This window comes from Dromiciops gliroides, chromosome 2 (genome assembly GCF_019393635.1).
Source record: "Dromiciops gliroides isolate mDroGli1 chromosome 2, mDroGli1.pri, whole genome shotgun sequence".
NCBI classification, from domain to species: domain Eukaryota; kingdom Metazoa; phylum Chordata; class Mammalia; order Microbiotheria; family Microbiotheriidae; genus Dromiciops; species Dromiciops gliroides.
The window spans coordinates 474,004,655-474,018,481 of record NC_057862.1 but is presented as its reverse complement, the minus strand read 5'-3'; the positions used below and the strand labels follow the sequence as shown (position 1 = coordinate 474,018,481).

The following is a 13,827-nucleotide window of genomic DNA, read 5'->3' as shown; positions in this document are numbered from 1 at the left end:
CAGCTAGGCAAGTAAACTAACCTCTTGGTGCCCCTGAGGCAACTTCCTAAGGACCCTATTTTACTGATATATTGCTGATATGCTTCAGTGCTAGAAGGCTCCCCCCACCAGAGAAATAATAGATCAAGACCACCCTCCAAAAAAAAGTATTCAGATGATAAAAGATAGACTGCCATAGTCGATAGAGTACTGGACATAAAGTCAAAAGTCAAAATTCTCTGATTTCAAATCCTTGTCTCTGACTCTAGCTGAGTGACCCAAACTAACTTGGTATCTCAGTGCCTTGGAGAAAACTCCTTAAGATCTATCTACGAAGTCAGAGATGGGTTGTAGTCTATGTTAGTGGAGGGAATTTTCACACTGGAATTGATTATATCAATGACCCAGAGATCCTTCACACATTTGCATGATTAAACTGGATCACCCTAGCCTGTTGGATGTTAATAGTGACTTTCTGTTCCTAAAGCTTCAAGCATTGAGAGAGGGACACCAGCAATTAGTCTTAGAGAAATGAGACCTGAATTTTGAACTCCTCCCAGGAGACAGAATCATAGGATGAAAGAATTTAGAAATGGAAGATGATCCAGACCAATGCTTCCATCTTACATATGAGGATGTTGTAGCCCCATCTACACTCCTGTTTAGCTGTATATACATGAGAAAGTTATATCACCTCTCTTGGCCTCAGTTTCTCCCTCTGAAAAATGAGGATATTGAACTCTGATCTCTAAAGGCTTTTTAGATCATTTTCCATGAATTTGTAGTGCTCTTGGGCAGTAGTTTCACCAAAGCCCTCAAACCCAGCTCCTCCCTGGCATTCTTGTTACCCATGACATTTGTGCCACCCAACTCCAATTTATACTTGTGGAATATGACACCCCCCAGAGAGTGGAGATCAGGAAGACTGCAGAACCAATGAAGAAACAAAACAGCTGATCAAACAAAATCTTTTCAAGTGGACCAATGGTCCTCAAATGTTTTGATCTCAAGATCCATTTCCACTAATGAAAGCTATTGAAACCTACCCCCAAAAAACTTTTATTTATACGGGTTTATCTATTCATAATTATTGCATCAGAAATTAAAGCATCTTAGTTTCATTTTGATGAAGCTAGATGGCCCAGTGGATAGAGCACCAGGACTGGAATCAGGAAGACCTGAGTTCAAATCTGACCTCAGACATTTACTAGCTGTGTGACCCTGAGCAAGTCACTTAACCCTGTTTGCCTCAGTTTCCTCAACTATAAAATGGAAATCTTAATAGCATCTGCCTCACCCCCAGGGTTGTTGTGAGGATCAAATGAGATAATAATTATAAAATGCTTAGCACAGTGCTTGGCACATAATGGGTACTTAATAAATGCTTGCTTCCTTCCTTATGAAAATAGTTTTGATTTAGAGGAGTCCTTGAAATGATTTTGGGGACCACTGGAGGTCAGGCCATACTTCGAGAACCACCAAATAGACAAGTTTAGAATCACAAGACTTCAGATCTGGAAAGCATCAAGAATGTAAGAGTTGGAAGGGATCTCAACTGTCTTCTAAGTCAACCCATGTCCCAGAGGGGTCATAGAAACATAGATTTAGATCTGAAAGGGACTTCAGAAGCCATCTAGTCCAGCCCTCTGGAGGAGGAAACTGAGGACTCAGAAGGTTAAGAGATCTGCCTAAAATCACATTGGAAATAAGGACCAGAGGTGGGATTTGAACCCACGTCCTCTGATTCCAGATCCAGTTTATCACTATATTAAGCATTCCTAACAGGTAGTTATCTAGCCTCTTCTTTCAGATCTCCAATGAGGAGAAAGCCAATACTTCCCAAGGCAACCCATTCCCCTTTGTGACAGCTCTAGTTGTTAGGAAGTTTCTGGTTTATTTGTTTTAATGTTGTTGTCATTGTTGTTCAGTCCTGTCTGACTCTCCATGACCCCATTTAGAGTTTTCTTAGCAAAGATACTGGAGTGGTTTTCCATTTCCTTCTCCAGCTCATTTTACAGATGAGGAACTGAGGCAAAAAAGGGTTGAGTAACTTGCCCTGTACGTGTCTGAGGCCAGATTTGAACTCAGGACGATGAGCCTTCCTAACTCCAGACCTAGTGCTCTACCTACTATGCCACCTAGTTGCCATTCATTGCTCCTAGTTTTTCCCTCTTGGCTTTAACAAAACAAGTCTAATCCACATGACAACTTTTCAAATACTTGAAGGCAGCCACCATGTCTCCCTTAAGTCTTCTCTTCCCCAAGCTAAACATCCTTATTTCAGATGATCCTCATAGGACATGGACTTGAGGTGCTCCTGAGTTTACTCTACCTAAACAGAGATGCCCAGGACTAAGCATGATGTCCCGTAAGTGGCCTGACCAGGGAAGAGTGCAGAGGGACCAGCACCTCCTTATTCCTTGAAGCTATGCCTCTCTATTTCACATCACCTCATTTAATAGATGAGGAAATTGAGGTGTTTCAGGTTTCAGGGACTTCTCCAATCTTCCTCAACTAGTTAGTGACTAGCCTGAGACTAGAACTTGGGTCTCTGCTGACTCCCCATCTGTCACAAGGGGACACACTGAACTCCTTGGTATTCCAGGTCATCTCTGGGGTCTAAACCCTTAAGGCACTGCCCCTTTCCTACATGCCTCAGTCCTATCTTATAAGATAATGTAATGGTCCAGCACCCATCTCGATTTCCAACCAAAGGAGCCAAACAGGATCTGTCCCAAGAAAGGACATAGCTTTTATTCAGCTCTGATAGTTTACTAATGAGGGATGGTCCACCAATGTAGTAGCCAGTTGGATTAAGCAGAGCCTTCCAATCACAAGAACCACTGACAAGTAGTTGCTCCATTAATACATAGAACATATTCCTGGGGTGGCGCAGTGGATAAAGCACCAGTCCTGGATTCAGGAGGACCTGAGTTCAAATCTGGCCACAGACACTTGACACTTACTAGCTGTGTGACCCTGGGAAAGTCATTTAACCCTCATTGCCCCATTTAAAAGAAACAACAACAAAACATATTCCTTACCAAGGGTCCAGAGCACATACCCAGGCCCATGGGAAGTGCCCATTCCAGCAGGTCAAAGGACTCCCCTGATTTCCTTCATTAAAATAATCCCAGCCACAAGTTACACAGTCCACAAGTTTGTCTAACATTTTGTTAAAATAATTTTTACTGCTACATTTTGTGTCTACATTACCCATATCCCAACATATCCTCACCTCTCCTCTCCCAGTGATTCATTACTTACAACAAAGAATTTGAAAAGAGGATTTAAAAAACAGTTTAGTAAAACTAATCATCATATCCATAAAATTTAACATTAGATTCAGCATTCCACTCCCATGGCCCCCACCTCAGCAAAGAAGCACGGGGAGTTGATTTTCATAGTTCCATCTTTGGAGCTAAGCTTGGCCGTCATACATTTGTATAACACTCAGATTTATGAAGCATTTTCTTCCCAACAACACTATGAGATAGATAGTATAATCATGATTCCTATCCTCATTTTACAGATAAGGAAACTGAGTCTCAGAGGTTCAGCAAGCTGGCCATAGTCTGTCAATAAATAAGTATTTATTAAGGCCCTTTTATTTGCCAGGCACCATGCTAAGCACTAGGGATACAAAAAAAAGACAAAAGCACTTTAGATCCTCAAAAAGCTTATATTCTAATTCAAGAAAACAACACAGCAAAGGAAGGTCAAAATGGGAGGTAATTAGGGAAGATGCCGTGGAGGGCCATGATGGAGAAGTCCCAGAGGAGTGCAGCAGGGTAGAAAATGGAGAATCCAGGGTTGGGAAATATCATAGCCAGTACTCAGCCCAAGAGGCCCTGCCCATGGTCCTGGAAGACCTGGACACCACCTATGGTCCAGCGTAGTATTTCTTCTCCTCCACCTCCCACCCCTGTCTTTTGCTGCTCACATGAATAAAGAGAAAAAATATCAGCATTGTCAATTCAAAACCTTTCGCCCTTCCACTTTAAAAGAGCTCAAATTATTCCCATCATTAAATTGAAAACACCGTAAAACAAATTGTGGCTCGGCCATTCATCTCGATATTCCTCCAGTGCTGAGCGCTGGCGCCTCGGTAAGTGCTCCAGCCCAAGCAGCGGCTCAAGATGAATGGCCGGGCCATTTACCGGGTACATCGCAGCTGTGGCATTAGATGGAAATCTGATGTTTTATTAGCTTTTTTATTAAACAAAAGAAAAAATCTTATTCTGACGTCAATTCGGTGAGAGATGAGCTGCCTGAGCTGAGTGGTGCTGGCTGAAAAGACAGCTGGAGTTGTCCTGGATGCCACATCAACCCAAAGAAGAAACAGAGAGGACCAACTAAAGTCTATCGGATAGGCATTTGTTGAACACCTGCTTACCATGAGCCAGGTACTGTGCTGGGCTCTGGTGATGCAAAAGCAAAAATGTAGTCCTTCCTTCAAGGAACTTGCCTTCCTCTGGGAGGTCCAATATACACACAGATAAGAAGTAGAAAAGATACACTATTACAGAGTAAATCCAAAGTCATTTTATTGGGGGAGGAGAGAATGGTGACAGGGGGAAAGAGAGGGGGCACTAGGAATTAATGAAAACAGAAAAGGCTTCCTTTAGGAGGTGTCATTTGAACTGGGCTTTGAAGGAAACAAAGGATTTTGATGAGTTGGGGAGGGAGAACATTCCTGCCTTGGAAACAGCCTGTACAAAGGCAAGGAAGTGGGAAATTGCATATTAAGTGGGAGAGTTTGGATGAAATATTAGCATGAATCAGGGGGAAACAAGGTACAGTCTATCTGGAAAGAAACAACATACAATCCGTCTGGATTGTGGAGAGTTTTAATTCCAGGTAGAGGAGTTTGGTTTTTGTCCTAGAGCCAATAAGGAGTTATTAACATTTTTGGGATAGGGGATCGACATAGTCAGACCTGTGCTTTTTAATCAGCTGCATGAGTAAGCTTATTGAGCACTCTTCCAGGAGGAATCCCAGCATCTCAGAGTTGGAAAGAACCTGATAAGTCATCTAAGTCCAGCTTCTACAATATCTTCAATAAGAAGTCACCCAGAGAAGGCAGTTTGGTGTAATAAACAGTGAACTTGAATCACTTAGCAAATGCAAAGTCTTTTTCTCAGTCCTCATTCTCTTTGACTTCTCTGTAGCCTTTGACACTGTCAACCCCTCTCTTCTCCTTGATACTCTTTTCTCTCTAGGCTTTTGTGACACCACCTGGTCCACCTCCTATGTCTCCTCCTTGGTCTCCTTTGCTGGATCTTCATCCAGGTCATACCCCCTAACTGTGGGTGTCCTGCAAGGCTCTGTCCTGGACCCTCTTCTCCTATACTGTTTTGTTTTGCACCCACTGATTCAATTACCATGTCTACATGGATGATCCTTGGGTCATTTGTCCAGTCCAAACCTCTCTCCAGTTCCATATCTCCAGCATCTCAAACTGGATCTCCTACAGACATCTTGTATTCAACATGTGTGAAATTGAACTCGTTGTCTTTCTCCTACAAGCTCACCCTTCTTCGTAACTTCCTTATTGATGTCGAGGATATCACCATCCTCCCAGTCATCCAGGCTCAAAACTTAGGTGTCATCCTTAGCTCCTCACTCTCTCTCTCCCTCATATCCTATCAGTTGTCAAGTCCTGCTGATTTTCCCTTTGTAACATCTCTCACCTCTTTCATCTGATGCTGCTATCACCCTGGTCCACACAGCCTTGCACCTGGTCTATTGTAATACTGAAATAGCCTACTGCTCAGTCTCCTTGCCTCAAGTCTCTCCCTACTCTAGTCCATCTTCTACTCAACCATCAAACTGAACTTCCTAAAGTGCAGACCTGACTATGTGATACCTCCCCAACCCCAAGCACTAGGCCTAGAATCGGAAAGATCTGAGTTCAAATCCAGCCTTAGAAACCTACTAACTGTATGACCCTGGGCAAATCATTTAACTTCTGTCTGCCTTAGTTTCCTCAACTGTAAAATGGGGATAATAATGGTACCAACCTTCCAGGGTTGTTGGAAGGATCAAATGGGATAATATTTGCAAGTGGTTAATACAATGCCTGGCACATGGTAGACACTTAATAAATGCTTGTTTCAAAGGGGCAGCTAGGTGGCACAGTGGATAAAGCACAGGCTCTGAAGTCAGGAGGACCTGAGTTCAGATTCAGCCTCAGATACTTAACACTAGCTGTGTGACCCTAGGCAAGTCATTTAACCCCAATTGCCTCACCACCACCACCCCAAAAAAGGGGGGGGAAAAAAGCTTGTTTCCTTCCTTCCCTAGGCAATTAATTCCAATGACTCCCTGCTTCCTCTGAGATCAAATATAAAATTCTCCACTTGGATTTTTAAAAAATATTTATTTATTTACTTTTTTGCCAGGCAATGAGGGTTAAGTGACTTGCCCAGGGTCACACAGCTAAGTAAGTGTCAAGTGTCTGAGGCTGGATTTAAACTCAGGTCCTCCTGAATCCAGGGCTGGTACTTTATCCACTGTGCCACCTACCTGCCCTCCACTTGGATTTTAAAGCCCTTCGTAACCTGGGCCCCCTCCTACTTCTCTAGTCTTCTTACATGTTACTTAACCTCACATATTCTTTGATCTACTGACACAAAGCACTCCATTTCCTGATTCCAGCATTTTCACTGGCTATGCCCCATGTCTGGAATTCTCACCGCCTTCATCTCTACCCTCTGCCTCCCTGACTTCTCAGCTAAAGTCCCACCCTCCACAGGAAGACTTTGCCAGTCTTCCTTCCCAGTATTCCCACTGAGATTTTGTTGTTTTTGTCATTGTTCAGTCATTTTTCAGTTGCATCCATCTCTTTATAACCCCATTTGGGGTTTTCTTGGCATAGATAGTATAGTGGTTTGCCATTTCCTTCTCCAACTCGTTTTACAGATGAGGAAACTGAAGCAACAAGGTTAAGTGACTTGCCCAGGGTCATGCAGCTAGTAAGTATCTGAGGCCAGATCTGAACTCAGGAAGATGAGACTTCCTGACTTTAGACCCAGTGTTTTATCCACTGTGCCACCTTCCTGTCCGACAATAGACGATCTTCAATTTAATCTGCATATAATCTTATTTGTATATGATGGTTTGCATGTCGTCTCTCCATTAGACCTTGAGAGCAGGGACTGTTTTTTTTCTAGTTTTTATTTTGTTAATTTGTTATTTACTTTTTTTGTTTTCCTAGTACTTAGCACAGTGCCTGGCATATAGTATACATTTAATAAATGCTTAGTGACTTGAGTTAGAAGACCTCAGTTCAAATCTCAGTCCTGTCATTTACTGGCTTCATGACTTTGGGCAAGTCATTTTACCTCCATTTCCTCATCTGCAAAATGAAGGGCCAGACTCAATTATCACTAAAGGTTCCTTCTAGCCCTAACATTCTGTGGTAAAAGGGCTCTGCTTGAATGCCTTTAGTGATAGGGAATCACTCCCATTCCATTTATAACAGCTCTAATTATTAGAAATTTCTTCTGGGGACAGCTAGGTGGTGCAGTGGATAAAGCACCAGCCCTGGATTCAGGAGGGCCTGAGTTCAAATCCAGCCTCAGACACTTGACACTTACTAGCTATGTGATCCTGGGCAAGTCATTTAATCCTCATTGCCCCACCCCCCAAAAAATTTCTTCTCAAATTTGTCTCCTTAAAACTTCTACCCAGTGCTATTAGTTCATCCCTCTAAGGCTATAAACAATAATTCTTATCCCTCCTCCACCAAGTTTTCTAGACTAGAAGGTCCCCTTTGACATATTGACTTTTAATAACTTTCCAAATGATATCTGGTGGCCAATAATGGCAACAAAAGGGAGGTCAATTTAGGCCTGGCAAAGCAAAATTACTTCCCAGAGAAAAATTCATTTGGGGCTCCTCACTCCTAGCCTAGTCCCAAGCTTCAAGGCTGACAGCATCTAAGGTCTAGGGGGACCCTCATTGAAACTGTAACCCTTGTGTGTTCATTCTGTCTACAGACTAATGAAATTATCCAGAAGGTTTGCATTGGAGAAAACAATGTGATTGAAGAAGAGATCCGAGCCAACCAAAGTGTGAATGAGTGGGCTGGAGGTGGAGGAGGTGGGGGTGGAGCGACCTACATTTTTAAGGTAAGGCCCCCTTCGTTTTCCAGGCTGCAGGCTATGCCGCATAGCTCTGGGCCTTTGGGGAATTCTCCCCAAGGTGTTATACAGGCCCCTTAGGTTTGTGTCATGCTTTATATAGGACTTTAAAAGGGCTTTCACCAAATTACTCTCACTGGCTCATCTCTATAACCCTGAGAGGTAAGTAGGGCAGACAGCAGTAACTGCATTTCACAACTGGCTCATCCAGCGACTTCCTCATCGACGACCATTTAGTTACAAGAATATAGCCCTCCCAATGACAAAATCACTCATTTTGCTATCTCTGGAGTCATGTCTTCCAACTGCAATATTATTAGACATGTACATCGGGCTTTCAAGTTTGCAAAGCCTTTTACATAGATTGTTTCATTTGAACCTCACAAACATCCCTTTAAGGTAAATACTACAGGTATCTGCCCCCATTTAACATTTTTAAAACTCAGAAAGGCATATTTATTTATGTTCACAGCGATGTCAAATGTCAGGGGTGGGAACTGAACTGAACTGAACCCAGGTCTTCCTGACTCAAGGTCCTGAATTCTATCCAGTCCACTCCATTCCCCAGCATCCTTTGTTTTCAGGTGACATGAATGTTTATGCCACAGCAGGATAAGGTATATAGACTTTCCGTAGCTATGAGAACAATGCCCTTCTCTCCTTTCTGCATCAGTTAATGTAAAGCAGAGTCATTCTTGAATTTCTCAGTGAGAACTCTCTTTCCCTACCCAACTGGCCATATTCTAGTCACATATGACCACCATAATCTCCTCCACAAAAAAGAAAGTGGAAATGAAAAGTGGGATGCAAAGGGGCCTTAATTGGTGACTTTGTCCATCCCTTTATCCTTGGACTTGACCAAACCTAAACCATCCCAGCAGAACAAGAAAATGAAAACAGAGACAATACATTCTGGTCACATCCACCAGAGCCAGAGCTAAAAGTGGGGTGGGACTAAAGGTCTTTGTTCAAGGGCAGGGAAATGTTGAGGGCACCAACAGCACCCTATTAGGAATGCTTCCTCTCTGCCCATCCAGCATCTTTTAGCAATAGCAACCTCACCTTTGGGGAATACTTCAGCAGTCTAGAAACTTCTTGGTGTCCTAGGAATACTTCTTCCCTTTATTAGCTACAACCTGAGGTGAGACTCCCTCAACTTTTACTCCAGGTACAAAAATTGCTAATTATATCTCTGAATTGCAGTTGGGGAGGCAGAGGGAATGTCAGAGAAAGAAATCAGTCTGAATTTGGAGACCTTGTCTTCTACCAATAAGGTCTTACCCTTCCTCTGTGAATCAATCAATTCATCATTGAGCATTTATTAAGTACCTGCTGTATACTAGGAACTGTGCTAAGTGTTAGAAGAGGAAGATACAAATCCTGTCATTCTGGGAAGAACTCAGAGTAGACAAGGTAGGCAACCATCAGGGTCACTGCACATAGTCAAGAGCAATGAGGGACACTTTAGAGATTTGAATATTTTTAATGCCAGATTTCCTTCTCTATGGCATGTAGGTATTGTTCTGTGATAAGTCCTTTAGTTGTTACAGTGAGGAATCACAGCCTGTGATAGTCACAGAGGAGGCAGGCCAAGGTGCATAATTTTCAAACCTTGCCTAGGCCACCCAAATGACTCATCCCAGTTTCCCCCCTCAACCTACCCTATGCCCATCTCTGAGATAAACAGGATGCCATGGGCTCTTCTCCCGAATAGTGTCATGAGAGGAATCTGACAGGTGGCAGAGCAGAGCTGATGTAGCATAAGTCTGGAACCCTCAGACGTTGAGTTTACTGCCTCCCAAGTCTCTCTTAGAATTGGAGATCAGAAGCCAAGTTAGGGTCCAGCTCAGGCCAGAAGAGGGTGCCACTTCATTTTTGAATGTTTCCTTTGTCAGATGAAGAATGGAATCCCAGTGCCTCTGATCATTGCAGCCGGAGGTGGTGGAAGAGCCTATGGGGCCAAAACAGATACATTCCATCCAGAAAGACTGGAAAATAACTCCTCTGTTCTAGGTCTGAATGGCATTTCTGGAGCCGCAGGTAATGTGACCACACAGCACTGCCCACAAAACGCAGCCAGGCTCAGATGGCCAGGGACTAAGCTGGTCCTCTGGAGTCAGTAAGGAAATGGGAACCACTCTTTGAGGTGGGGGTGGGGATGGGCATGCTGGTCAGGGGAGGGGGATAGGGTTGGGAGTTGGAGAGTATAGCAAACAGGTAGCATCCTGACCCATGCTTCTAGAGGTCTTTCTTGTTTGTTTTTGAGATACCAGAACCCCAATCCCTAGTCACTATTTCTTTATTTTATTTTATTTTACTTTTTGTTTGAAGGGCAATGAGGGTTAAGTGACTTGCCCAGGGTCACACAACTAGTAAGTGTCAAGTGTCTGAGGCCAGATTTGAACTCAGGTCTTCCTGAATCCAGGGCCAGTGCTCTATCCACTGTGCCATCCAGCTGCCCCCCTAGTTGCTATTTCTTATGGCATCTTTAAAATCATGATTATTATAATAATAACTTATAGCATATTTTAAGATTTTGAGACCCCTTTTTAAGGGTTCCATGATCTCTGACTGCAAGGAGACCACCATGTCTGACCACAGACATATCCAAAAGAATGTCAAGACCTGAACTTTTACTGACTTTGTGACACAGAAGCATAATTGCTCATTTTTCCTGTGTTGTCTTTGCCAAGACATCAGGCAGCTAACAGCAAAGTCTAATACATAAGACTTCCCCAAGGACACAAACAGTTCAGGAAATCAGAGACACCCAGCAAAACCCTCCCCAAAACACAACACTGCTGTGAGATACCTAGGCCAAGTTCTGCTCTGCAGATTTTGCAAGTGAGGAAACTGAAACCCCAAGAAAGGAAATTTAGCCAATGTCATGCAGCTAATAAGCAGTAGAATTGGAACTCAGGTCTTCTGACTTCCAGTTCTATGCTCTTAACCCTATACCATGCCATCTACACATACAAATCCAAATAATGGGACTCCTGATATTTCAAGCTACTTTATTATATATACCCCCATGCGGCAAACTTGCATTTTGATTTATTTCGAGTCACGGAAAATCTCCAGCAGAATTTGGAACCATTTCTAGACTCTTTTACTTGAAGTGACAAAGGGCCATCCCTAACTGATATTCTCCCAAGACTTCTACCCCCACAACCCTGTATTTGCATCCAAAAGAAAAACGAAAAGCTCCTTCAAAACCCTGTGTCCTCTTGTCCTTAGGAGGAATGGAGATCCATAGCAGAGAATGGAGAATATACAGGAAACCAAGGCCTTCTGCCTGCTATGCCCTACAATCTCAGTCTGCCTGACCTCTACCACCCAAGCCCTATCAACCAGAAAGTTGGTCTCACTGACCCACAGCCACAGAAGTAAAACAAGAAGCCTGGGCTGGTTTCTGCTGAACAGTTTTCTCTGGAATCAGCAGTTATAGGAAGAAAAAAGATAGATCTTGGGACATTCCTTTTATATTGCTTTTTTTAAAAAATTCAATATTCGGTCCAGGAGAGAATATTTAAGTGACATTTCAGACCAGGTATTAGATTAATTCATGAAAACAAAAACAACCTGGCAGGTCAGTTTTATTTCAGATTTTTAAAATGCACAGAGACAACAGAAGCAGCATGAGAAAATTACCAAGATCATGATTTTAGAGGAAGGGATCTCATCTAATCCAGCCCCCTCCTTGTATAGACAAGGAAACCGAGGCCCAGAAGGATTAGGTGACTGGCCTGTGATTGCACAGGGAGCAGTGGCTTCAGTAGCATGAGCAGTCTCTCAAATGATTCAGCTAAAACTTCCGATATATATCTTTACCACACTTACTAGCTGTGTGACCCTGGGCAAGTCACTTAACCCTCATTGCCCAGCAAAAAAAGAAAAGGAAAGAAGGAAGGAAGGAAGGAGAGTAGGGAGGAAGGAAATGATATGAGAAATAGTGGCTAGTCCCAGCCTTAGCAGGAAAGATTGACTACATGGACAGAAAAGGCTTAAGATGCCTTAGAACCAGTAATAGGCACTTCTCTTTAGAAAACACATTGGAAGGCACTCATGGGATTTTGCAGATGTCCAGCAGATGTTAGCAATGCCTACATTTAGGTCCTGTCTCTGACCCATACTGACTGTGTGACCTTGGGACTTCACTTAATGCCTCAGTGTCTCCAGGTCACTAAGACTATAAATTGCAGAGAAGGTACCAACCTTCACTGGTTAACAGTTTCCTCTTCGGTGAGTTCCCAGATCACTTGTCTAGATCATATCCCTGGTAACCCCAGAAACCACTGTCCCCAGAGGCGTGAGGTATCAGCAGAACACAGCTCTCTGTTGAAGCTGTATTTTTACATCCTTCCTCCCATTCACTCATATGTGAGACCTTAACAGGAGAGTAGCCTCTTAACTTGGGCCAAGCAGATCAGGATTGTAGGTTCTTAGATTCCAAGATTGTTGAAGCTGGAAGGGACTTCAGGCATTACCTAGTTTGATTCTCTCCTACCTCCTCATTTTACAAATGAGGCAACTGAGGGGCAGCTAGGTGGTGCAGTGGATAGAGCACTGGCCCTGGAGTCAGGAGGACCTGAGTTCAAATCCAGCCTCAGACACTTAACACTTACTAGCTGTGTGACCCTGGGCAAGTCACTTAACCCCAATTGCCTCACTAAAAACAAAACAAAACAAAACAAAAACAAATGAGGCAACTGAGTCCTAGAGAAGGGGTGGAATTGACTCAAGGTCACATAGCTGGATTGTGCAGATCTGGTCCCGGAACCCTGATTTCTTGACTCTAGCTGAAGTCCTGGCTCAGGAATGATGCCTGGCTGGGGTGGGATGGAGTCCAGGGGCCAGAAGCACTTTCTGTTACAAACTATGACATTCTGCCCTTGTTAGCACTCACCCCAATATGGCACTTTGACCTTTGCCTTCCTTGAAGACTAAAGCACAACAGTGCCTCTTGGGGTAGAGGTGGGAGTGGGAGAGTGGGACTAAAGAGCCAAGATTTGGGAGTTGACAGGGATGGGGAGAGGAGAACAAAACAAACTTGTTCATCTCCAAAGCTCCCCAATCCCAGATCCATCCTCATCTTATGCATTTGTATGTATACTTTGGGGCAGCTGCCTCTGAGGCTAGAGGGGAAGAAGTTGGTCCAGGTTGTTGGCCTGACAAACATCACCTCCCTCCATTTCCAGGCCACCAGTTCCATTGCAAATGCGCTAGGGAAGGGAACATGAGGCCAAGTCTCCCAAATGCAAATAGTGATTTTTAACGTTTGTAAAGTTGTTGTTGTTATTCAGTCATTTCAGTCATGTCCTACTCTCCCTGACCCCATTTGGGGTTTTCTTGTCATTTCTTTTCTTTGCCATTTCTTTCTCCAGCTCATTTGACAGATGAGGAAACTGAATCAAACAGGGTTAAGTGACTTCACCAGGGTCACACAGCTAGCAGGTGTCAGAGATCATATTTGAACTCAGGCCTTCCTGACTCCAGGCCCAGCACTCTACATCATCTCACCTGAGCCTCACAACAACCTTCCTAGGAGGGGGGGGGGTACTGTTATGATCCTCATTTTACAGATGAGAAAACTGAGGCAGACAGAGGTTTAAGTGACTTTCCCAGAGTCAGAGAGCTAGGAAGTATTTCAGGATGGGCTGGAACCCAGGCCTTCTTAGTTTCAAGTCCACCTCTCTGCCCA

The 13,827-nt window shown here is 43.5% G+C and overlaps 1 protein-coding gene across 1 annotated transcript in view; it reads left to right on the top strand.

Annotated features, from left to right (window-relative positions):
• Positions 1-13,827, top strand: part of ALK (ALK receptor tyrosine kinase) — a 1,073,674-nt gene that overhangs the window by 999,407 nt on the left and 60,440 nt on the right. Inside the window, exons 14-15 of the mRNA XM_043982018.1 lie at positions 7,983-8,114; positions 10,022-10,166. Coding sequence (XP_043837953.1) covers positions 7,983-8,114; positions 10,022-10,166 — 277 coding nt within the window. The remainder of the gene's footprint in view (positions 1-7,982; positions 8,115-10,021; positions 10,167-13,827) is intronic.